General features: G+C 37.1%; 1 protein-coding gene across 3 annotated transcripts in view; it reads right to left on the bottom strand.

Annotated features, from left to right (window-relative positions):
• Positions 1–918: 918 nt before the first annotated feature.
• The window catches only part of RALBP1 (ralA binding protein 1), a 39,387-nt gene continuing 18,262 nt past the window's right edge, over positions 919–22,043 (bottom strand). The window contains exons 2-10 of one of the 3 annotated variants that reach the window (XM_067290700.1): positions 20,016–20,309; positions 13,046–13,504; positions 10,879–11,228; positions 9,439–9,600; positions 6,842–6,973; positions 5,458–5,565; positions 4,552–4,673; positions 4,008–4,131; positions 919–2,746 (exon numbers count right to left, since the gene is read on the bottom strand). In XM_067290700.1, the coding sequence (XP_067146801.1) occupies positions 2,483–2,746; positions 4,008–4,131; positions 4,552–4,673; positions 5,458–5,565; positions 6,842–6,973; positions 9,439–9,600; positions 10,879–11,228; positions 13,046–13,504; positions 20,016–20,259 (1,965 nt within the window). In that variant the 5' untranslated portion in view covers positions 20,260–20,309 and the 3' untranslated portion in view covers positions 919–2,482. Of the gene's footprint in view, positions 2,747–4,007; positions 4,132–4,514; positions 4,674–5,457; positions 5,566–6,841; positions 6,974–9,438; positions 9,601–10,878; positions 11,229–13,045; positions 13,505–20,015; positions 20,310–22,043 lie in introns of those variants that run through there. The other 2 variants (XM_067290701.1, XM_067290703.1) reach the window with 2 other exon arrangements.

Below are 22,043 nucleotides of genomic sequence, written 5' to 3'. Positions count from 1 at the left end.
TCCCTAAGAGCACTATCATCAGATGGCTTTCCAGTAGTGCTGCCCCTAGCAGACTTGCTGGTAGCCACCCCCCTTTTGGGGAGCTGTTGTGCACCAAGCAGGGGCAGCAGGAGCAGGGGGCCTGCCCTGGCCCCTGCCTTTTGGCAGGGCAGCAGCCTGGGCTGCCCCTGCCCCACTCAGAGCCTGGTGCTTTGGCCATTGCAGGGGATGTCATACTCAGGGCTCAGAGCAGCAATTCAGTCCTTGCTCCTGCCTGAGCTCCTGCACCAGGACCAACCTCCAGCTATCGGAGTGTAGGAAAAGTGAGCACACTGCTCTTAGCCAGTTGCCTGCACTCATGCTTTTAACCATAGCCTTTAAAGGACTTTTACCAATAACTGCATTTTCAATAAGTGCATTTATCACTAGGGGTATAATTTGCTTTAATGGAATTTGAAAGAAGATTTCAAATAAACATCTCTTCAGTGTTTCAAGTTATTGATTGCAATTGCTACATTATTGCAACAGCAATTCAACTTTCATTTCAGACTTGTCAATAGTGATGCACTTCCAAGTGCTTTGTTACAGTTTGCAGGAGAAGGAATAGTGTTCATGTGTTGCAAGTAATAAAAATGTGAATAAAGTTAAGAGGATGGTTTTTACTTTTACAGCTGAAATTTCTAATAGTTATAGGGAAATAAAGACTTCAAAGACTTTTAATCAAATCTTTGATCAATTTAAAAGTGATCTTCAGCTGAGTTAGGGAAGCTTTTTATGAAACTCAGTTGCAGACACTTTTCTATAGGAGAGCTGAAATTAATAGCTTCACTTCTGTTATAAACAAACATCTCAACTGCAGGTAGCTACACAGGAAAAAGGACTATAGTCCGCATTAGAAATACTCACTGTGAGGTAGAGGATAGATAAATTAGAAACTACTTCAAATGGCTGTTGAATTTATTTGCTTGATAAATACAATCCTAACAAAATAAAAGAAGTTAACCAATAGTAAGAGATTTGTTTGAAGAACATTAGAAAAATCCATGACAATTTGATAGGAATTAGTGTGAATTAAACAAAAGAAGTTTAAATATTGCCAGCAAATATAAAATGTTTGTAATGAAGGCATGGGAGAATGCTTTACATTTGTCATCTGATCACATTTTCTGTCTTTATAAACTTTTTTCCAAATTTTAAAAAAATACTATGCTGTTTTCTATAACATATCAAAGCATTATTTGTACAAAATCAAATCATGGCCAATGATTCACAACAGTGCAATAGATAGATAAGGAATACAACCACATCCAACAGGTGCTGAAAAATAAATATCCAGATTAAAAAATAAGATGGCCTATATGCACTCTGTGGAGTCAAAGTCAATTGATATATAGACAGTACAAGTCTCATGAGTGTACTTGAAACATTAAATGGCCCTTAAATGCCAGCTTGGATGGAGGCTTTTGATTGCTAGAAGCAGTAAAATAGCCAAACCAAAAAGTAAGTAAGAAATCTCTCCCCCCCCTTTTTTTTTTTAACAAAACAAAAAAAGTCTATTGCTGAACCCCCACTACCTCCAGTTGGCATCATTCTTCAGATTTATTTGGAAAGCACAAATGGCTTGCATTTCTGTAGATGGAAATAGTATATTGCTTGGTCAGGCAGAGCTATCTTAAGCAACATAACCCATCCCCATTACTGACTAAAACATCAGTCAGTGGCTTGCTCAGAGGGACTGAAGCATTTAAAATGGATTAAGAAAAGGCTGTTGGCTGTATGGTAGCAGTATGAACACAGCATATCTTATACAGGTATGATGATGGTTGTTTTATAAATGAACAAATGGGTTAACTACATTGCTAAAAGACATTAAGAGCTCCTGATGAACATTTCCATCATACAGAGACATAAATAACATCTGTCAAGTTTTACATTTATTCAGTACATCTTAGAACAAAAATGAAATTGAGGGCATTTGTTAGGTAAACACGATAGCCTGCCGTCTCCCAACATTTTAGCCAAACCAAAATAAATTTAAAGCTCCCTTGTATATAATCTGCATCAGAAAGGTATCAAAGGCACAAGCAAGAAGTGACTAAGTAAGCAGAAATAATGTGAATGAGAATGAATAGATTCACAAGGCAAATAATTAGTAAGTTTGGGTGGGTTTTTGTTTATTTACTGAAAATGAGATCTTCCAATTCTGCTCCAATGAATGCAAATAATGGTTTTGGTTTAAAATAAAACTGTTACTGAATTATTTTAATCACCTGAAGGAAACCAGTCTTGAAATAATTGATACTAGCTGGAAAACTCTTTTGGCCTCTCCAAACTCACCTGAGTCTGATGAGTAGAAGCCACCAGTATTAGAGACAAAGTCTCCAGGGTTTAAAAGTTTCTTTACATAATGTACACAGCCAGCAATAATTTGTGCAGTTTGAATAAAGTTACAGTAATTTGCACAGTTCAGTTAGTTGGTTTTATGAATACCCACGGAGCCTGATCAAATCGGAGTTTCCTTCCTGTCTTTACTTGGTGATGGCTTGACTTGCTGCTCCTTGCTTGCTTTTGGCTGCTCTTTGGCTGCTTTTGTCTCTAGGACACTGTCTCTTTGCTGCTGAGAAACACCCCCGCGTTTTTCCGGCTCTTCCTCTTCCTGCACCTGCTGCTCTGATTTAGCTCGCTGCAACAATCGAAGCTGTACTCTCAGTTCAATGATGGCCTCTCGCTCCTCATGAATCGCTTGGTTCAGGTGATTGTTCTTTATCTTTTAAGCAAGGAAAACAAATGTCAGTGCTCCTTCTTAAAAATAATTCCTGTAGCTAGGGGACCATTAAGCATTGCACAATAATAAAGCTCTGCTGCTAACCCAAAAGGAAATGTGCACCTACTCACAACAGTGATTTAAAAACAGAATGCATGAAAAACAAAATCCACGCTCTTAGCTGGAATAGAAGGTTTTTAGTGATCAGAGACTTTAGAGCTGTAGCCATCAAAAAAGCAGATGTAAAAATGAATACTCTTGCCCTCCTTGTGTAGGTATCCAGCACTGACTTTGTTGAAACTTTGCATTTAAAAATTACTGCTGAACTTGCTTCATCTAACTAACTCTGTGGAATTCCTGTGAATTAGGAATTTTATTTAACAAAAAGCTCCTCTCATTTCATTTAGGAAGCAAGGTTAGGGAGGTTTGGTAACAAGAAGGCACCATGTTCTTCTGCCTTAGACACAGACTTTTTCTGCATATGTCCAGTCCTTGCTGTACTGTCCACTAGCCCTGTGTTTTAGTGACTTGGAGTCTGTGGCTAAGAACAGAAATTAGAATTTCTGGTTAAGGCTTTTCACCTTTCTGTGCCTCCGCTTTCTCACCAGAAGAGAACAAGACTTGTCAGTAAATGCCAAAGCACAGTTTATTATATTCAAATGAGATCTAAGCACTCAAACTCTTCATATAAGAATCAACTCTGCTTTGGTATTTTTGTCAGTCTGGTTCAAGGACCCAGTATATCCACCAGAACTTGCATCTTTTTCTAATTCACCATATGGAGAGAATGGTTATGACTATGAGTAATAAATCTCCTTCAGAAGCTGAACTAATAACAACAGCACAATGGAAAGACAGCGCTATTGGTCCTTTACAGCAGCTCTTTGCACAGTTGAGACTCATGGCTCAAGCCCAGTGAGAACAGACCCCATCAGGTTTCCCTTGTTGAATCACAGAACTGCAAGGTGTTTAGAGAGCGTGCCAGTACCAAAGTATGTGAAGAACTGCAGTCGTACAAATAATTGGGTTTATTCTAAAAGGAGAACATGTGATGCACATCCTAACCCACACCTTTGTTCCCCCCCTACCCTGGTCAACTGCTTCTGAAACCAGTTCCTCAGAGCCCTGTACAAAATACAGGCTTTCATGGCAAGGCAAAATAGGAGTAAAACAATCAGTCTGCACACATGCAACACCTCTGAACAGACTAAATCAAGTAAGCAATAAGGGAGAGTACCAGTTAATGCTAGGATTCAAATTTTACCTCCAGTTCCTCATTCTGCCTCTGCAAATCTTCCAAGATGACCTGCAGCTCCTCCTCATCTTCACTCTCACTTTCACTCTCAGAAGAATATTCCTCAGTTTCACTTCGACCATGCTGCTGGCGACTGAAAGAGCAATGACAACCCATTTAGACACCTCCTCACGTTTGCCAGAATTGTAGCAGAGTAAAACAGTTAACTTATGTCCACTGAATAATCTCCAACAGTTTTAAAACAAAAATCAGAATTTGCTTTAAAAGCTTAATTTAATAAATCAATGATATGCTATGGGGATTTTTTTGATTTTGGTACACAGAGTCTACTTTCCTTTAGACCATATTTCTGTAGTTATATTAAAAAAAATAGCCTCAAAGGTGCAAAGTTACTGAGAATTCAATAAAAGGAACAGGCTTTCAAATACGCTAGTGTTCACAGGGTGATCTTTAAAGTGTAGTTTAGAGTATTGTTTCAGAAGAATATATATGTATTTTTAATCAAAGATTGCTCGCCTGGTTGGGGATCTGATGTAAGCAGGCTCCCTTTTACCTTTGTATTTCAGCTATTTCTGCTCGAAGGCGATCTATTTCTTCTTTCTCAGAGGCAATCTGTCTCCGCAGAAACTGCTCCATGGCCAGCAGTTCCTCTTGTTCTGTTAAAATCTCATTCTCCTGCAACGATCAATTAGTTCACCTAAAAAAAGCCTTGACTTTATGGCCCACAAGGAACATACTACAGGGATTACTCTGTAATGCTGTGCCCTGAGAAGTGATGAGATAATGTGGCTCTCCAAAATACTTTCAGTAGAAGTGACTGGCGTGCCTTCCTTAAACTCCGATTCATCAAAACCTCAAAGCAAATGTAACTTCAAAACCAACAATGTCTTTTCTGAATCCTCAGACAATCATTTTACTGAATAGTTGTGGAGATGACCCACCAAATTCTGGCATGTTTGGCTGCCTACTTCCTTAAATCATAGGGAAAGCTCTGGATAACTAGAAAAACAGCTAGAAAAACTGAATTCTGAAATATGTCTTTCAAGAGGAATATGAGGGGAAGATTGCTGTGGAGAGAAGATCAAAGCTACTGATGGAAGCGAAGGAAAGCAGAAAAGCCAAAATAGCTGTCTTACTTCCTCTGATCTGCCGGAAAATAGCTGGTTAGATTTGGAAGTACCTTCTAAATATGTTAACAGGAAGGGGTCTGTATTTTTGTTGCATAGTGTCTGCTTTCTGCTGTTAACAGTCTACCAAGCTTTGGGTTCATTCCTGCAGTCAGCCATTCCTTCCCTACTTTATCGACCATTAAAACAAAGCCTTGATTTTTATGGACAGAGAGAGAACCCTAGAAGCTTTAAATTTTTCACTGTATTGGAAAGAACAGAAGTGTGTTTAACAATTCTGAAATATATGAAACAAGAAAATACCAGCAGACAGATAAATGGTTGCCATCTACCTGTGCAAGCAGAATATTTATAACTTCTTCATTCTCATTCATTTCTTCTTTGGAGACATCCTCCTTTGAAAGGCTAGCAATTTCCTGTGCAATCTTTGTTTCACACTCCTGCCAGAGAAAGAGGACAACTTTTAAAAGGCCAGCCTTCCCGGTCACTTTAATTTACTGTAAAAAAAAGATCTGTGGAATGTATTATCTTTTCAAATTTAGAATCACTGTCTCAATTATCTTGAAAGTTTACAGGCAGGTCTGTTTTTAATTTCAAAGCTTGCAAAACAGAATGCTGGAATGCTATATTCATTGCTTGCCCACCTTTCTCAGATATATGACAGTTTAAAAAATACAGTTGAAGTCTGTTCACTTTTGAGTCTTGCAGTTATTCATTTTGTTATTCCAAAACACATTGTTTTAAGCATGTAACAAATATACGCTCTGTCCAGCTAAGCTTCTAATCTTACATTTTGTTTTGCAAACAGCTGGAGTCTCGATCTTGCTATCCCTAAGGAGAGCCAGATAAACAGAAAATGTGAGTGCTCCTCAGACACTCTTAAGTTAAGATGACAAAATCTGCAGTAAAGAGATTTAAAAGGTGGTTTGATCTAACTGCACTTTGCACTGTCACAAAATAGGGAGCGCTCATCTATTTGTTTCCAGGTTGTATGAATAGTAAGAATATGCACATCCGTAGCTGGAGGTTACCTGCTCCACCTAAAGAACACCACTCTGAGTATAGGAGACTAAACTTACATTCCAAAAAAGGTCCACTAGATCAAATGACCCTTTTCCTACTGAACCCACAAAAGCATTCAAAGCAATCTTTACTATATATATGTGTACCTTGGAAATAAATGGAACAGCAAAATTGAAGCATTTACAGTTGACATAGAGCTCTTTCCTATTTTCCCCTAAACATGCATTTCCATTCTTTCACAGCTCTGTAACTGGAGAGTTACTTAAAATAATACCAGAAATTATGCAAAATTGACTCTAGAAAGTATTCTTTATGTTTTTCTTTAGTGTTTGCAAGCTAAAATTCACAGAGCAGAATGAAAACTTGAATCCACAGCCAGGAAGTGATAATAAAATTCCACAGCAGCACCTGTCCTTTCTAAATCCAAACTGTAACACACAAAATACTCATTAAAAACTATGAACATTGGAAAAACAGTCCTCAATCTGTGGTTGTAGAACCATCTCACCTTTATGGTATTTTCAATTATAAGATTAAACAATAAGGCTGAATGATGCTCCAAAAGAAACAGGGATAAACAGTGAATAACCTATGGTCATAAAATTTTGGGAAGAATTGCTGTAGTTAAAAATATCCCTACTTAAGTTTCATCTGTGATTTAGATGTTTGGTCAGTAAATAGAAAGTTACCCACCTGTCTCTTAGCTTCTCTTAGTTTCCTTTTAAGAGCTGTTAAAATTCTTTGCACCTCCCAGAGTCTCTCTTCTTTGGATAAGTCTTTTATCCCTGCCTGCAAGTCTCGGTGTAAACAGTTTAGTAGGAATTCCTAGAAATATTGCCAGAGAGATCATGGTCACTGCAATGATTGTATACTTGGTTAATTTTCCTGACTTTAAAAGTAATTGAATCATCTTTTGTGGTCAAAAGTATCTGGACTGCTAAGATGATGTTCAGGGATATATCTTAAGAAGTTCTAAATTATTTGGTCTTCCTTATTTAAATTTTTCTTCCACTGATAGTCTAGCAGAATCTTTTCATAAGTTACCTTCCTCCACTAGCATGTTTCACCTATATTCCATTTTAAGATCTAACCCATAAATTACAGCCCTCAGTAAGACTGCTAGAAGTAGCTTCATTAAGTCCCTCTTAACATCATCAGTTTCTCTGGTAGGAATCCCAAGTCTATTCTCTTTTCTAAAAAACTGCTTTACTCTTTAAATTCTTTCCAGCTAAACCATTAAGGTTTACTTCTCAAATGTAACTGAATCTCAGAGTCTCAGTATTAGCTGGTTTTTGCCAGTTTGGTTTATACCTGAGATTTACTCCTATACAGTTACTTGCAGAACAAAACAGACATATCATGTGGTCTCCCTCTCCCCAAATCCTCTCTCCCTGCAGATGCTGCAGTTTTGCATTCTTCTCGTCCTCCCTTATTTTGACCCGATCTTTGCGCTCGCTGTCATCTCTCTCCGATTCTAAGCAGAGAGCGGAAGTGAACTCCCTCTACAGCTTATTTGGTTTTCCCTCCCCTTTGCCTCCATTGCCCACCAGGACTCTCAGCACTATTTACAGTAACTGCATACAGCATTAAGGTGGTAAACTGGTAGGACTGTGCACTGCCTCTTGCACCAGAAGAGCCTGGGGTCAAACTAAAGCATTTAGGAGATTATGCTGCTTCACACAATGCGTTGTTACTTCCCTTGTCTTTAACCAGTGAAATTCACTGTCAGAGGATGATGTAACTGAAAAATGGTTGCATGATTTTAAACAGTGATTAGATAAACCTGAAGAAGGGAAGAAGAAAAATAACACAAAGTGATCATAGATAATTAAAAAACAACACAGAAAACAGATGCTACCTGCTGCCACTGAACTAAGCAAACCTAAGCTGCAGTGGGCTGGGACAGCTTACCGGGAGGTGTTGCTGCATGTCTGCCCTCTCGCAGGTACATCTGCTACCAGCTGCTAGTGTTAGGTTGCTTAGGTTAGGATCATACTAAGTGTCAGGTTGTTTTCTTACATTACATTAATCTGTTCTAATTCCACTTTCCACTGAAACCCCTCAAAGTAACAGCCTAAATGATACTGTATTTGCATAATGGTAATATATACAGAGCTGCTTTGTTGTGCTGTTTTTCAGCTCTCTGAAGTTGCAAGTCATTGAACTATAGCAGCTGATCAGGTTAGTATGAAATTTCCATTTTCAAGTTAATTCTTAGTGCATATATAAAGTTTCATGAATAACTGCAGGAACTATTAAAAGCATATGCTTCAAACTGTATAATGAGAGAATAAGCATTTTGCGAAAAGGTTTATCCAATATTACACTATTTCAAGTTCACCAAGAAACCTTCTACTTTATCTTTAAGATAAAGGAGAACAAAACAGAAAAAATGCAAACTGTATTCAAGCTTAGTGCAGTGAACTTGATTAGTGAACTGATTTTTGGATGAGATTTTTTTGCATTTTCTTCTCCTCCTACCCAGTAGATTAAGAGGGAGTATCTTTCCCCATGGACAAAAGTAATTTCTGTTGAGCAAGTTCCCTAGCTCTAAATTGAATTTCAGAGATTTGTTCCTATTTCAAAATGTATTTTGCCAGATCCCTCCCCCTAATTCTCTGCTTAGATGGTTGGGGAGAAGCCAGAAGGATGCCTTTTGGACCCCACCGCTGGTCTGTGCTGTCAGGGATGCCCAAGCGATTGCTCTTACACTGGCTGCTAAGAATGAAGCATCGTGCAGGTGCTACAGCAGGGCTGTATTATTAAAGGATTCTCACAACAACAGAGAAATCCTGTATCTGTGCTAAAGTCTGATAAGGCAACTTTAAGACAGAAGTAAAATGGTGTCTTTAACATATCAGAGAGGGGCAGACTGAAAAAAAAAAAACAAAAATCCCAAAACACCAAAACCCTTTTTGACGTCATGGCAACAGGTCTGGAATTCTATTTTCAACCAAAAACAAGCATTAACTTAAACTCAGCACATGATCTAGAACTAGCTAAAGAGGGATATTAAAGAAACCACATTCTTAAACATGTTCTCCCTATCTTCCCCCTCACCATAAAAATACTGGGTATTTAGCAAAGCAATCCAGAAAAGATGTAGCTATATTCATCTTCATAAGACCATAAAATATCTTTCCACACATGAAATGGGCAAGAATACCACTACTCACGATGTTATTAAAAAAAAAAAAAAAAAGCAAAAAGCTTATGAAAATTTGCTACTGAATATATAAAAAAACAAGGCAAAGATGCACAGAAAGAAAAACACTGAAGTAATCACCAACCTGTCGTCTAATTTCTTCTTTAATGCTTTCTTGTGTTTCTGGAAGCGCTGGCATTGTTGCCATATTTGACCAGCGAAGAGGTTTTGTCACTTGCTTTAGGGTCACATTCCCAAAGAACTCTTGAACGTGTGTAAAAAATACATATAGGACACGGTTGCTGATCTGCAAAGAAAGGACAGACAAAATACTGGTTAAGAGAATGATTTATTTACATAATTTTCTGAGTATTATGGTTCACAGCCTAAGATCCTATCTTTCTCTAGAAAGGGAACAGCCTTTAGTAAGCACATCTATGAGTAGTAGTCATGTTTCAATCTCTCCAAAGAGACTGAAATTTGGTTTAAAATGATATTTCAAATAAATCACCATATATTCACTAAGCTGCCTTCCAAGTCTGTATCTCTGAGGCATTTTCATGCTAAGTTCAGAATTTTCACGCGACTTGCACTACTGTAATTATTTCTATCACTGATAGGTATAGAAATGTATTAGATCTTTCTTTTTACTCATGTAAAGGTAGTCAGTGGTAGCTACAGGCAAGAAGGAACACTGGCCATACTGAGCTTTTGCCTGGTTGCTGGCTACCTTCTTCTCTCCCTGCCAAAAACTAAATATTTTCCACCACTTCTCTCTCAGATGATTTAAAACAGTAAAAAAAAAAATAGTTTGAAAAAAGCTGCTACTGTATTCCTTGTTTTAACATGAGACAGAAGCAAGTATTTATTTTGATGCTATATCCTAAAAGAAGAGTTACTGTCACCACCTACATTTTACCATCTGCACCACCTGCATGCTAAAAATCAACTTAAACAACAAAACATGATTGAGCCTGCATTGTTTTACATTAACTGTTGCTTCTTTTGTTAGCTATAAAGTGACTGGCACAGCAAAATAATAATACCCAGCCCTTTTGCTACTGGGTTTTCACCTAGATTATAAATTATAAAGCAGAGCTTTAGAAAGAAAACCCACACCCAGTGCTATGTTTCCATTAGGCCAAGTCTGCACCAGGATGATCTGTTTGCAGCCCAGGGTTCACTGGCTCGATATGGAAGTCAGGCAACAATACAGTCTTCACTAAATTATCACTAAATCACAAACACACGGATATTGTGCACCTGCAACAATTATTAGCTGGGTTCATTATTAAATAACTGCTGTTTACAACAGAATTAACACCCTGGCAGCAATCTTTGTAATGCTTTCATAATTAAACTGCATTTGAAACCCAAATACCAGACAAATGTTATGGCAGCTCACATTCAGAAAGCCTCGTTTCCACTTCCATATCATTTTAAACTCCCGAGGAGTTAAAAAGAAGCTGTAATTTAGCTTAATCTTATAAGCAAATTTCTGATTTACGCCTGCAAGAGAATACCTATATACAAGTCTTTCTTGGACTGAAGTTCTGCTCTAACACTTGCTGTGTGGTGCACATACCTGGACAGTAGGGCTGAGCACTATAGAAATATTCTGGATGTTCATTTTTGTTTCCAGTTCTTTTGCAATAACATGATCCATGTGCACAATCAGCCAAGAAATTAGGAGATGGTTACACTCTGGCAACTCTTTCAGCAACCTCTGGCACTCCTGAACTTTCTCAGCTTCTGTGCTCTTTCCACAAGCATCTTCAAAGCGGGGCATTAGCTCTTTGGTAAGCAAATTTTCAGGCAGTTCTCGAAGATACTGTTTCAGCAAGCTGGCTACTGTATTGGGCTCGTATTCTTCCAGGTTGGGAGATTCTTCTCGATCATAGGCTGCTTTTAGCTCATCAACTTTTGATTTTATTCCTTAAAATATGTAGATGAAGAATTAAGAGAAATCTTGAACTGTAAATCTATAATAATTATATTTAAACTTTCTGTCCGAGATGCATCTTTCATCTCTCCTTACAAGGCAAACTAACTGAGGAATACCTTTTAAAGGTTATCCAAACATGACAAAGTCAAAGTCATGACTCAAAATTACACAATCACTGCTTCTCAGAGCATTAGCTACTACTATGAGGCAAAAATACTGCACTTCTGAATCGGAGCTGGAGCCAGCATTCCCTTACATCAACGAACCTAAAACAGGGTGAGGGCAGATAGGGAAATAAAAGATCAATTGTGTATCTGCATTCAATTTCTTTGAGGTTGTTCAATTATACAGCCCTGACCTGAGCAAGGAAATATTTTCTTATCAACATGAACATTGTGCAACAAGTTCTACATATAACAACCTTCCTTTGTCAAAAATAAAACACACCTTTTATTTTCCAGATTTCCAACTGGCTTTCCTCAATGAGGCGTTTGAGGCACTGTATAACTAAAGGCATGTTTACATAATCACTCAACATAGCTAATATTTTCTGTGAGGTGTTTTTATAACTCACTGACATTGTGATTGTTCAACAGTCAGAAAAATTTTCTTCTTAAAGCTCAAATACCCACTTGAGTTACGCTCGCTTAATGTACTGCCACAGCTTGGATCACATACGAAAAGCAAAACTGGCTGTACTCTTAGCCCATGGTAAATGCAAGGTAAAATGCATTCAGCTGTATTTAGTGAAGTCTAAACAAGTTAGTCATCACACACCTGCTGGTGCTCAGTAGCTTGTTAAGCCATGCAATTGTCTTTTTGAGCCCTCAATTTAAGCAATTTTGTACACACAAGAGGGTGCTATTGCACTGAAGAACACCTAGAAAGCACAAACATGAAAAATGTGGTGTGGGAAACAAACCTTCCCCCACCAAAATTCCTAAAGCATGGCTCAAAAAAAATGTGCAACCAGAATGTTCCAATATGCAAGGTTGAGAAACTGCTTAAACTGTTACCATTTTTATGCATCCCTAACAAATACCATGCAGATCAACAGTGAAAAGAGACCTTAATGAAGCCTCCAAAATTGTCTGAAGTACTGTTTTACAGTGCTAGATAATAACTGGTTTCAAATGCTTTTCCTCAAATTCCTTTTCTCACGTGTTCTTGCTCCCTTCACCATACACACAGAAGTACTTAGAAAAATTATATTACAGGTGAAGTTCACAAATAGAACAACTGTTTTGTTTAATATGACTAAAACTGATGTTTTATAAATACACAAATGTATTATGTAAGCTGGTGTTACACAACTACCATGGTTGATTATCCTGGTGTTGCTAGGCTTAAATACTGAAGCTTGCATTTTCTGCTCATTATTTAATTTGCTCAAAGATTTTTTTAAGAAGAAAATTGTACAATGGAAGTGGATGGAAAAAGCAGCTTGGTGGGAAGCTTAAGTAATAAATGGTTATTTCTCAGCTTTGCTTTGCCCATCAACCAGCACCATACAGCTAATGCAGAAGATACAAGCTGGCCGTACCAGCACATTTTATTCATAGTTACTGTCCTACCACAAAAGGCCCAAATAATTATATTTTTATTGCCATTAAAAAGTACCACTATATTAGCAACTTCTCTGGAATTTCAGACTCATGGATTTGCTTAACTTTAGCTACTTGATTATCTTTTACGTAATTAAATTAATACAGCTTTATGTGGCTGTATGTGTTGAAAATGATAAAATAGTAAGAAAATTATAAGTAAAAAAATCTTAGAAACCTGCACCTCAGTGTGCTCAGAATACCTGAAACTCTGTAGATGCCTTCACATTTCATGCCATACTTCTCTACATAATCTATACATTCACGGAAAACTGCTGGCAGGCGGATGCCATCATACATCATGGTCCTGTCTACTGCATCAGCCAGAGGAATGCCAAACACAGGTCTGTGACTTGGAACATCCACTTGAGGTATCTCTGTCTCCTGAATTGGCTTTTTCTTTTTCTTCTTCTCTTTCCACTGTTTTACAACATCTGCTGCAGTTAAGTCTTTTGACTTCTTCTCTTTATGTTTGTCTTCCTTATGTTTGTCTTCCTTATGTTTTTCATCTTTGGGTTTCTCTTTTATTTTAAAATCCTTTTCCTTTTTTTTGGAAAAGCTGGGTTTCTTGAAGACATGTATCCCCTTGGACCGCTTCAGCTTGGAAGGACTTTCCGCTTCATCACCAGAACTGTCTTCTTGAAAGGCAGCATAACCTTCCGCTATTAGACAAAGGAGGAAGAAGCAAGAGGAGGACAGATGTAAGTTTATTTAGTTTATGTATATTTTGTAACTAGGAGAAAAAAAGAAGGGGGAGAGAAGAAGTAATGTGAATTAAAACATAGTGCCTGCCTGAGTCTTCAGAAGGTTCTCTTAAGTTGTTACAGAGTTAAGTGGACAAGGATTAATTCAAAGTTGCATATTCATATCAAAAATAAGTCACACATCTCCTGAATGATCTAAACATTTAATACTTCATATACTTACTCATTATGACAATGTCCATCTTATGGGCTATTTTCCCATTTAATAGTCAAGGAAATGCAAAATAAAAACAACTGTCTGGCAACTTCTATGTTCCTGTAATCAACAGTATAAGAATTGCTGTTAAGGATCATCTACTACATACACACATCTCTAACAAAATTCCAGTAAGAACAAACTACGTTTCAGTCCCTTATTTGCCCAATCCCTTTCCAAAACACTACAAATTTTAAGATAAGCATGAAGTTAATAAAGTTTTAACCTCAAATAAAAATGCCAAAAAGGTGAAAAAAGCCCAAGGAAACTTACTTTTCCATTAGGGGAGTAAGACAATTCCAGTAACACTAGCACAATACCTGTCAATAAAGTTGCGTATTTGTCTTAAAAAGCCTAGGTGAGAGCTTGAAACAAGTCCATGGTCAGAGTATGCTATGTCAGCTGCAAAATACCAAGTGTTGTCTAAAACATATGCACCAGTATTTTTATTAATTACACCTCTGCAGCTAGCCCTGCCTATCCTTCAGGCAAGAACAAGGAAATCTTTAAAGGTGCATTAAAAAAAAAAAAAAAAAAAAAAAAAGGCAGTGCAAACCCAACATACAAACCAACACAACTTCCAAGTCAATTAATTGTGATTTTACATACAAAGTACTCCTTATAAGGAAAGCAAGCCTGAAACCTGTTCAGCAAAGAAGATATTTTATATATCATTTGCACAGCCTAGGTCCCCCAACCCAGTGGGTAACCAGCTCTTGCTTTAACGTGATGCCCCCATTATACAGATCCTTTTACACTCTTTCATTACTGGAAATCAGTCAGTGCCTCTGCGTGAATGAAGCAGTGCACCAACAGTCAAGTGTCATTTCTTAGTGAATAGTTTTGTGTGGTAGCAAATCAGGTCATTACTTGGATTGTAAGAGAAAGCATTCACGGATGAGATTCTAGGCTGTAATTCTTACAGGTTAAAGAGCTTGTGTCAAAGGAACCAAAGCTCATTAAAAATTGTCTTCTGTCCTTCCAGTTCTGGAATATACTAAGAGGTGGAGAGTTTCTCAGCATTATTTCAGCAAATCCAAGGAGCTCTCTATATTTTGAAGCTTCCTCGTCTGCTTGGTAGAAGGCAGTTTTTAATAGTCAAATAAATACATGAAATGTGTGAAAACATGGAATTGTCATAAAATAATTAGTCATTTGACCAGTTCACCTTTCCCATCCTGGACTCTTCCCTAAGACTGCCAAACACATGCACTTTCATGGAAGAACAGAGAGATTTCAGCATTACCCCTGCCCTAGTGAATTTTTAATATAAAAATGCAAACTTTGACTCGAGAACAACCAGCAACCAGGTCTCTGTCCTCCCAGTTTACTGGCTGTACCATGCTCACTCTTTTTGTAACCTAAAATTGCAAATGGGTAAGGAAACCTCCTGCAAAGCATAAACTAAGGATTCACACCTCACTCTGATGTGGAAAGTACTGCTGATGCACCAACTACGGGGCAAAAAAAGGAGCATATTTTACCGTTATGCTTTGTGAGAATGAGACGGGTCTGGCACTGAGTTTTAAGACAGAGTTCATAGATGCAGTTCCTGAGGCAAAAGCTAAATCTTCAGCAGAGCCCAAAACAATCTGTCCTCAACATTTCCTATTGCCTAGCTTTAACAGCCCAATATCTAACGTAGTAGGGCTTTTTTTTTTTTTTTTTTTAAATAAGAAACCATGTATAGTACTGGCATGTTCTCTGTGAGTCACATACAGGGGACCTAAGTTTGGAGTTTGATTCCATCAATAAACAAAGCACCTGTGTTACATGTCTCAACACTCAGTGTTGCAACACAAATCTTCCTGCATTTCTAGCTCTTTGGTAATGTAATACTAGCAATAACATGTGTTCCTGAAACTGGTATTTCTTGACTTTATGAGAAGACATGAAGTAGCAAGTCAAATACAAAACCAGACTATTTTAATTTGTCTCAGTAACATAAGTCAAAGTTTAGGAATATATACTACTCTCAGATTACAGAGAAACTCTCACATGACTCTTCTACAGTAGCCTGATTTTCTTTAGATGCAAGTATACTCTCGATAATAAAATTACTGTTATCACTTTTGCCAGTGATATAGTATACTGAAATATAAACATCCTGAATATATACAGAAAAAAGTAAATTTATCAAAAGCTAAAAAGTAAATTTATTCAGAGTTTCTCAGCACTCCAGATCAATAGAAAATAAAATTTTGTTTGCAATAGCAGCTATTCGATTATTATGTAAGATAACAATGGCTTCAGTACAATTTCCAACAGATCTCCCTCTAAACACATCTAGTAGCCACCACTGTTGTAGTATTCATCTTCGTTAGCAATTTACACAGAAATGAAGGATCATAAGCATGGAGACAACTTAAATTTCATTGTTCTATCTAGAAAACTGGGGGTACTATTAGAGCTTCTACATGGTTGCCAGAAGTCCATACTGATGATGCATTCCTGAGCAGAAATTATTTTGGAGAAAAATCCCTCAAGATGCTGAAGAAGCAGAAAAGGTGGTGAAAGAGAACAGGCTCATCTCTTCCTCCTGGTGGCAGTGAGCAGAAAGAGCTGCAGATCGCTGGAACCCCACCCAGGCAACACAGCAACACAGGGAAGAAGATCAAGCTTAACATCTATTTGGTGACCAAAGATTTTCTGGAGCAGGTTTAGCATTCTGCTTCTGTCCCCAGATTAACCATAGGAATAGCTCAGCTCTCATCTAACATGCCAAAAGAACACATGCAAGAAAGCCCCAACACAGTAGGAATACAGTTGTCAAAAAGATTTCCTTGAAAATTCAGAAGAGTCTCTACCTATGATACTGCTGTCTTCTTATAAGAGAGTTTAGCTTACAGTTCAACTTATTCTCCATTTTCCCCACAAAAATTAAATAAAGAAAATGATTATAAATAAAAGATCCTAGCTGCATATTGAACCCATCCTGTCCTATGGTATCAAGCTCAGAGGTAAACTGAGTAAGAGATGCACAACATACAGACCCCCTATTTAAAATTGATCTCCTACAGAAATTCTGCTGAATAGAATCACTTTTTCTTTTTAAGCATTTCCTATAACCTTCATCTTCTGTAAGGAACTGCATGTTTTATGGCTTTACCAACATGTGATTACTGACAGAAGGTTAAACTTGTATTTATTTTTTTTAATCAGTTACTCTGGTTGCAGTCTCACATAAACCATTACTGGTTCAAAAAAATCTGCCTTTGCTCTCACACTGCCACATTGCAAGTTCTTGTATGGACATGCATTTTTTGAATCAGGGGAAAGATCTGAGTTAAATCTATTTCAGTTTTTTTTTAAAAAAAGAAAAAATTGCAACCCAAACAAATCTCCTAATCTAACTCACGCTACAGCTCACCAACACTAGTACTATCGCAGAGGAGCAGCGGGAATAGAAATGAGGGGCTGAAACTGTTTCAGCAGCTGATACTGCACATGAAAACCAATATTCCATTTAATTTCTTACCATTCCCACCAAATTTTTTGCACTTTAAGTCTTCCCAGGATAACTGCTTTATAGTATTAGGTTATTGCTATTAACATGAAAAATATCAAATCATACTATCCACATAGGAAAAAAAGATCCCTTACTAACATACAAAAATGCTTTCTTACAATACATAATAATGCTGATGCTAAGAATACATTATTTACACAAATAAGATTTACCTAAAAAGCTAACTTAAGAAACTTTGGGATATTTATCCTTCCCTCTGTGTACCCTGTCTCCCAGCACCTCTGAAGTCCACATTTAGAGTATTATCAAAATATCCAACAAAGACCTTTGTTGTATTAAACTTGCATGCAATTTTAGGACAGTTTGGATGACATTGTCATTAATTTGCTAACATTTTAAGCTCAACAAACATTCTGTTATAATTTAATGTAAACAGTTGTCTTTTTCTCATTGAAATGTTCAATGATATCTGTTTAAACCCCAAATTACATGACCATAGCAGTTTGCGGCCTGCTATCAAGCACATGGCCAGAAAGGCTGCTGGTGAAAAGAAACAATCTGAATATACGGCATACAATTTAAAAGATGGAATAAACTGAAGATGAACAGAAGTATAGAAGGAATAACAAAAGGCAAAGCTGGAAGGGGAGCTCCTAAATTTAACTGTGTCAAGCAACTGTAAAGAACTATTGTTCATTTACGTAAAATGTTTGCTTGGGGTATATTTATAGTAATGATCACATTTAGATGGCACATCAGGATACTGAAAGCTTCATATTTAACTTACTCTTGTGTTTGACTGGCAATTATATGGCATACTTAGAGCTAAGAACACAATTTTTACATCACAGCTGCAAGAAATAATTTGGTTCTTCCTATGTTTTGCATTTTCTTCTTTTTGAGGATTTACTTTATACCTTTAAAGCTTCTTCTAAGTAAAGAAAATTGCTTTTTATCAGCCATAAAATGTGTTGTAATCTCTTGTGGAAGAAAGCAGTTGCAGTGCTAATGTGCACAGCATTACGCATATGTGCTGAAGAAGCATTTTTCCTCTTCAACCTTCAGTTAGGCTATCACCATAAGACACACACAGAATTGTACCACAAAGAAACCCATACTATGTATAATGCTGACCTCTAAGAATTCTAAATTTAGAGGCATCATATCCAGAGTTATAACAGAAAGTTGATTTGCAAAGAGGAAAAAAGAACAACTAATGGCTTGTATATATACCCACCCAATGAATCTAAAAAATTACATCATCACTCAAATCAATCCAATATTCTGTATTAATGGTATTTACAAGAGAAAAAAAAAAAAAGGAATGTATTTGCTCAAAACCGATAGTTTAAATTTGCATAGGTTTTAACTGAAGATTAATATATTTTTGAGTTACAGCAACCACTAGGCACACAGTCTTTTAACAACCACTCCTTCTGAACTGTGGTAGAATCAACATTATTCCTGGATTCCAGGAAACTGGTTTGATTAAAAATAGTGCAGCAACAGCAAATGTATACAGGGTAATTATTTAATTAAATATGTGCACGCATATTACAAATAGTCACCATATGCATTCTAGCAAGCCAGAATATCATGTACTGTCTCTTTTTTTTTTTTTTTTGATGTTCCAAATTTCACATGTAGGGGGTAGCAAGGTATTATGGCATCCAGAATGTCCAGCCTCCAGAGAGACAGGAATTACAGAACATTATTTTGAAATTTTATTAAAACAAACAGCACTAAGAAGAAGCACTGACATTTAGGCTGTGATATTTAGGTTTCACAGACTTGAGACAGTTAGGATCTTTCCGATACCAAGAGCACTTGGTGTCATCTCAGTGTTTCTGAGCACTTTGTTCTTTCAGAAGATGTAGAAAGACTATACTGAATAAAAACTATTTCACGTTTCCAAAATTTTTTGCACAAGTATACAGGCTGGAAGTAAGATTTCTCTTTTATGGTTTTGGATGGGGGTGGAAATAGTACTTTGCTTAAATGAAAATTTCAATTTTAGACACTGATACACTGACAAAGAATGGATTCTATAGTCAGAGCTTTACTTTCTCCCAACATTTAATCTGTCAGTTCTTGTAATTCAGATCCTGATAATGGCTTGCACATTTTTGGACTCTACACTATTACTTAGGCACTGCTGGAGGAAACTTTATATTTAACCAAGAAAGTAAAGGAAGAAAAAAGCACACATTTTATTTCTCCTCAAATAATTATGCAGGGTGCACATGAAAACTTGAGATGGCAGACAATAACAAACTATATGAGTACAGGAGATGCAAAGGAAAAGGGTTAAATTTAATAAAACTGACACTTCCTAATTAAGAAGTATAAAAATCAGGTCAAACTTTCAGTTTTATTTTAGTTAGCATGCCAGCTATAATAATCAAAGAATCTTTATTTGGAAATACACTTGGAAATCTCCACTGAGAATACGAACAGATAATGGGATGAGAAGAACTCCATGCCAGGCCCAAGCACTATTTAAGACTTTGCTAATAAACATGCTTATCCAATTCTGAGCATGTGCTTTTTGTTTGTTTAAGGTTTTTGGAAGAGAAGCAGGTATTGCACAAAGTCTGTTTGTATAAGCCCACTTCTTTCACACTTAAATAGATAAAAAAGCATCGGAAATTCTACAAGGTTTTGATAGCGTATGAGAGCGCGTTCAAGAGAACGTGAGTGCAAGAAAAATTATAAGCATGAAATATGAGAAATTGCCAACTTACTTCTCTTTTCCTTCTTCTTAAATTTTCCTTTCTTCTTTCCATGCTCCTTTTCATCATCAGATACTATATCTGGAGGCTCATGCAAGCTGTCATGAGGTGGTGAAGGCTCACCAGTGCGGTACAATCCAGGGAATTTTGTAGGACTGATTTCTTCAGAGCTGGGAGTACGAGCAAGACCCCCACTGTGTTCTACCCGACGATGTTCACTGGGGCTGCTAGTGGGAGGCAGGAAGCACTCGGTCATTCTGATTCCCTGATATCAGAGTGAAATCTTCTGCTACCTGTCCATCACACCTGCAGCAAAGAAAAAAAAAACCCACAGAATTTAAACAACTGAGTTTTAGAGCACCTTGTTTAGAGCTCTATCCTGAAAACACAAGAAACAGCAATTCATTCTACAATGACGAGTCCCATTGATGTCAAGAGTCTGCTTATAACCGTATGTACTAGGCTTAGTGCTTGCAGAATCTGTCCATTAACTCCTAAGCTAATCTTGCAATATTAACACACTAAGAGAACTGTCAATTTTAGCCTTCTCTATGCTGTTTAAAATATTACATATTAAGTATCATAATAGTTAACATTTAAAATAATTCTTATAAAATTCAGGAGTTTGCATACTGATTATTAATACTTATTAAAAAACCCAACTTTTAAAAAAACCCTAAATGACCAGAATTTCTGTTCAAGTCCTAGCAGGCTAACAAGCCAACTTTAAATTTCCACATAAAATAGGCTTTTCTGGAAGCTCAAAGTGAGCACTGCATTTAATGCAAAGCTCATGTTCTTCTTTCCCCAGCATATTTTATAGATGCAAATAAGGACTTGCCTAGCCTGTTGCAGTAAGAAAAGAAGCAGCCTAAAGTCAAATTCATCTTCTATTCATGGTAATGCAAATTGAAGAAGGTAGAAAAAGAATGATTAAGTTTTTCTGGTATACAACAATCACAATTTCACATTTGGAAAGGCTTTAGTAGGTCAGCTGCACCCAGATGCAGGTACATTGTTCACTAGGGTGTTATGGTGGAAAAAAAATCTCAGATGAAAACTGCTGAAGAAAGCCAATTTATAAATTCCCAGCAATGAAGCTCCTAAGCAAAGCAAGAACTCTTCCCAGCACAGATAAATGTCAGAAATTCTACTGGAACAGATACGCCATATGGGACTTCATACCTATGGAAACAGCTTCGCTGAACTTGGCCTCTTCTGTCTAAATAGTCACTCGGATACGAGCCCTTCTTTCAAGGGAAGGAACAGAAACAAAAATAGAGCAAACCCCAGGAAAAGAAAAAGCCATTTTCACACCCACTAGTATACTTGGATGACAGCTCAAGTCTTGGTTACATGGTAAATTTAATCCAACTTAAGTCTGTGCTGCTGCTGAAAGGAAACTGAGCTATTGGAAGACAAACACAAGGGAAAATGATTTTTTTGTTTGTTTTAAGCTAGACCAGCTCTGTAACCTCACTCATACACTAAACACTCATACAACTGTCAGAGCAAGCACAAGGAAGGCTGAGTGTGGGGTGAAGGTGCACTGTGCTGCAGACCTGAAGTGATCACGGTTGCTGTGTAACCATGGCTTCAAAAAACAGAATTATAAACACAAAAGCCGCAGCAAACCTATTTCTGCCAGAATCTTAGTTCTGACAGAAATATATTCAGATATAATAGCTCTGGCTTCTGTACTAACCTATGGACCCTGTAGTCCTCTCTGGAACTCTTGCTATTTAATGTTGATGCATAGACTATAACTACAAAAAGAGAAAAAAAGAAAAAAATTAGCCAACTCTGTGCTAAACTAAGCAAACTCAGATAGTCAATATTTTATAAAACCTCAGTAAGGGAAACTAAGGATATGTACTGGCTTAGTTGGTACTCCTGATACATCACACAAACTGGACTATAAATTCTTATCCAAAACCAGAGAGCCTAAAAGAGAATAGCATTAATATGGGACACAACTATTTCCTGTGGGTTTTTTTTTTGGTCATGCTTATTGGGATCTATTTTGTTACATTTTTTATG

The sequence above is a fragment of the Apteryx mantelli genome, chromosome 2, assembly GCF_036417845.1.
Source record: "Apteryx mantelli isolate bAptMan1 chromosome 2, bAptMan1.hap1, whole genome shotgun sequence".
Lineage (NCBI taxonomy): Eukaryota > Metazoa > Chordata > Aves > Apterygiformes > Apterygidae > Apteryx > Apteryx mantelli.
This window is presented reverse-complemented; position numbering and strand designations above follow the sequence as displayed.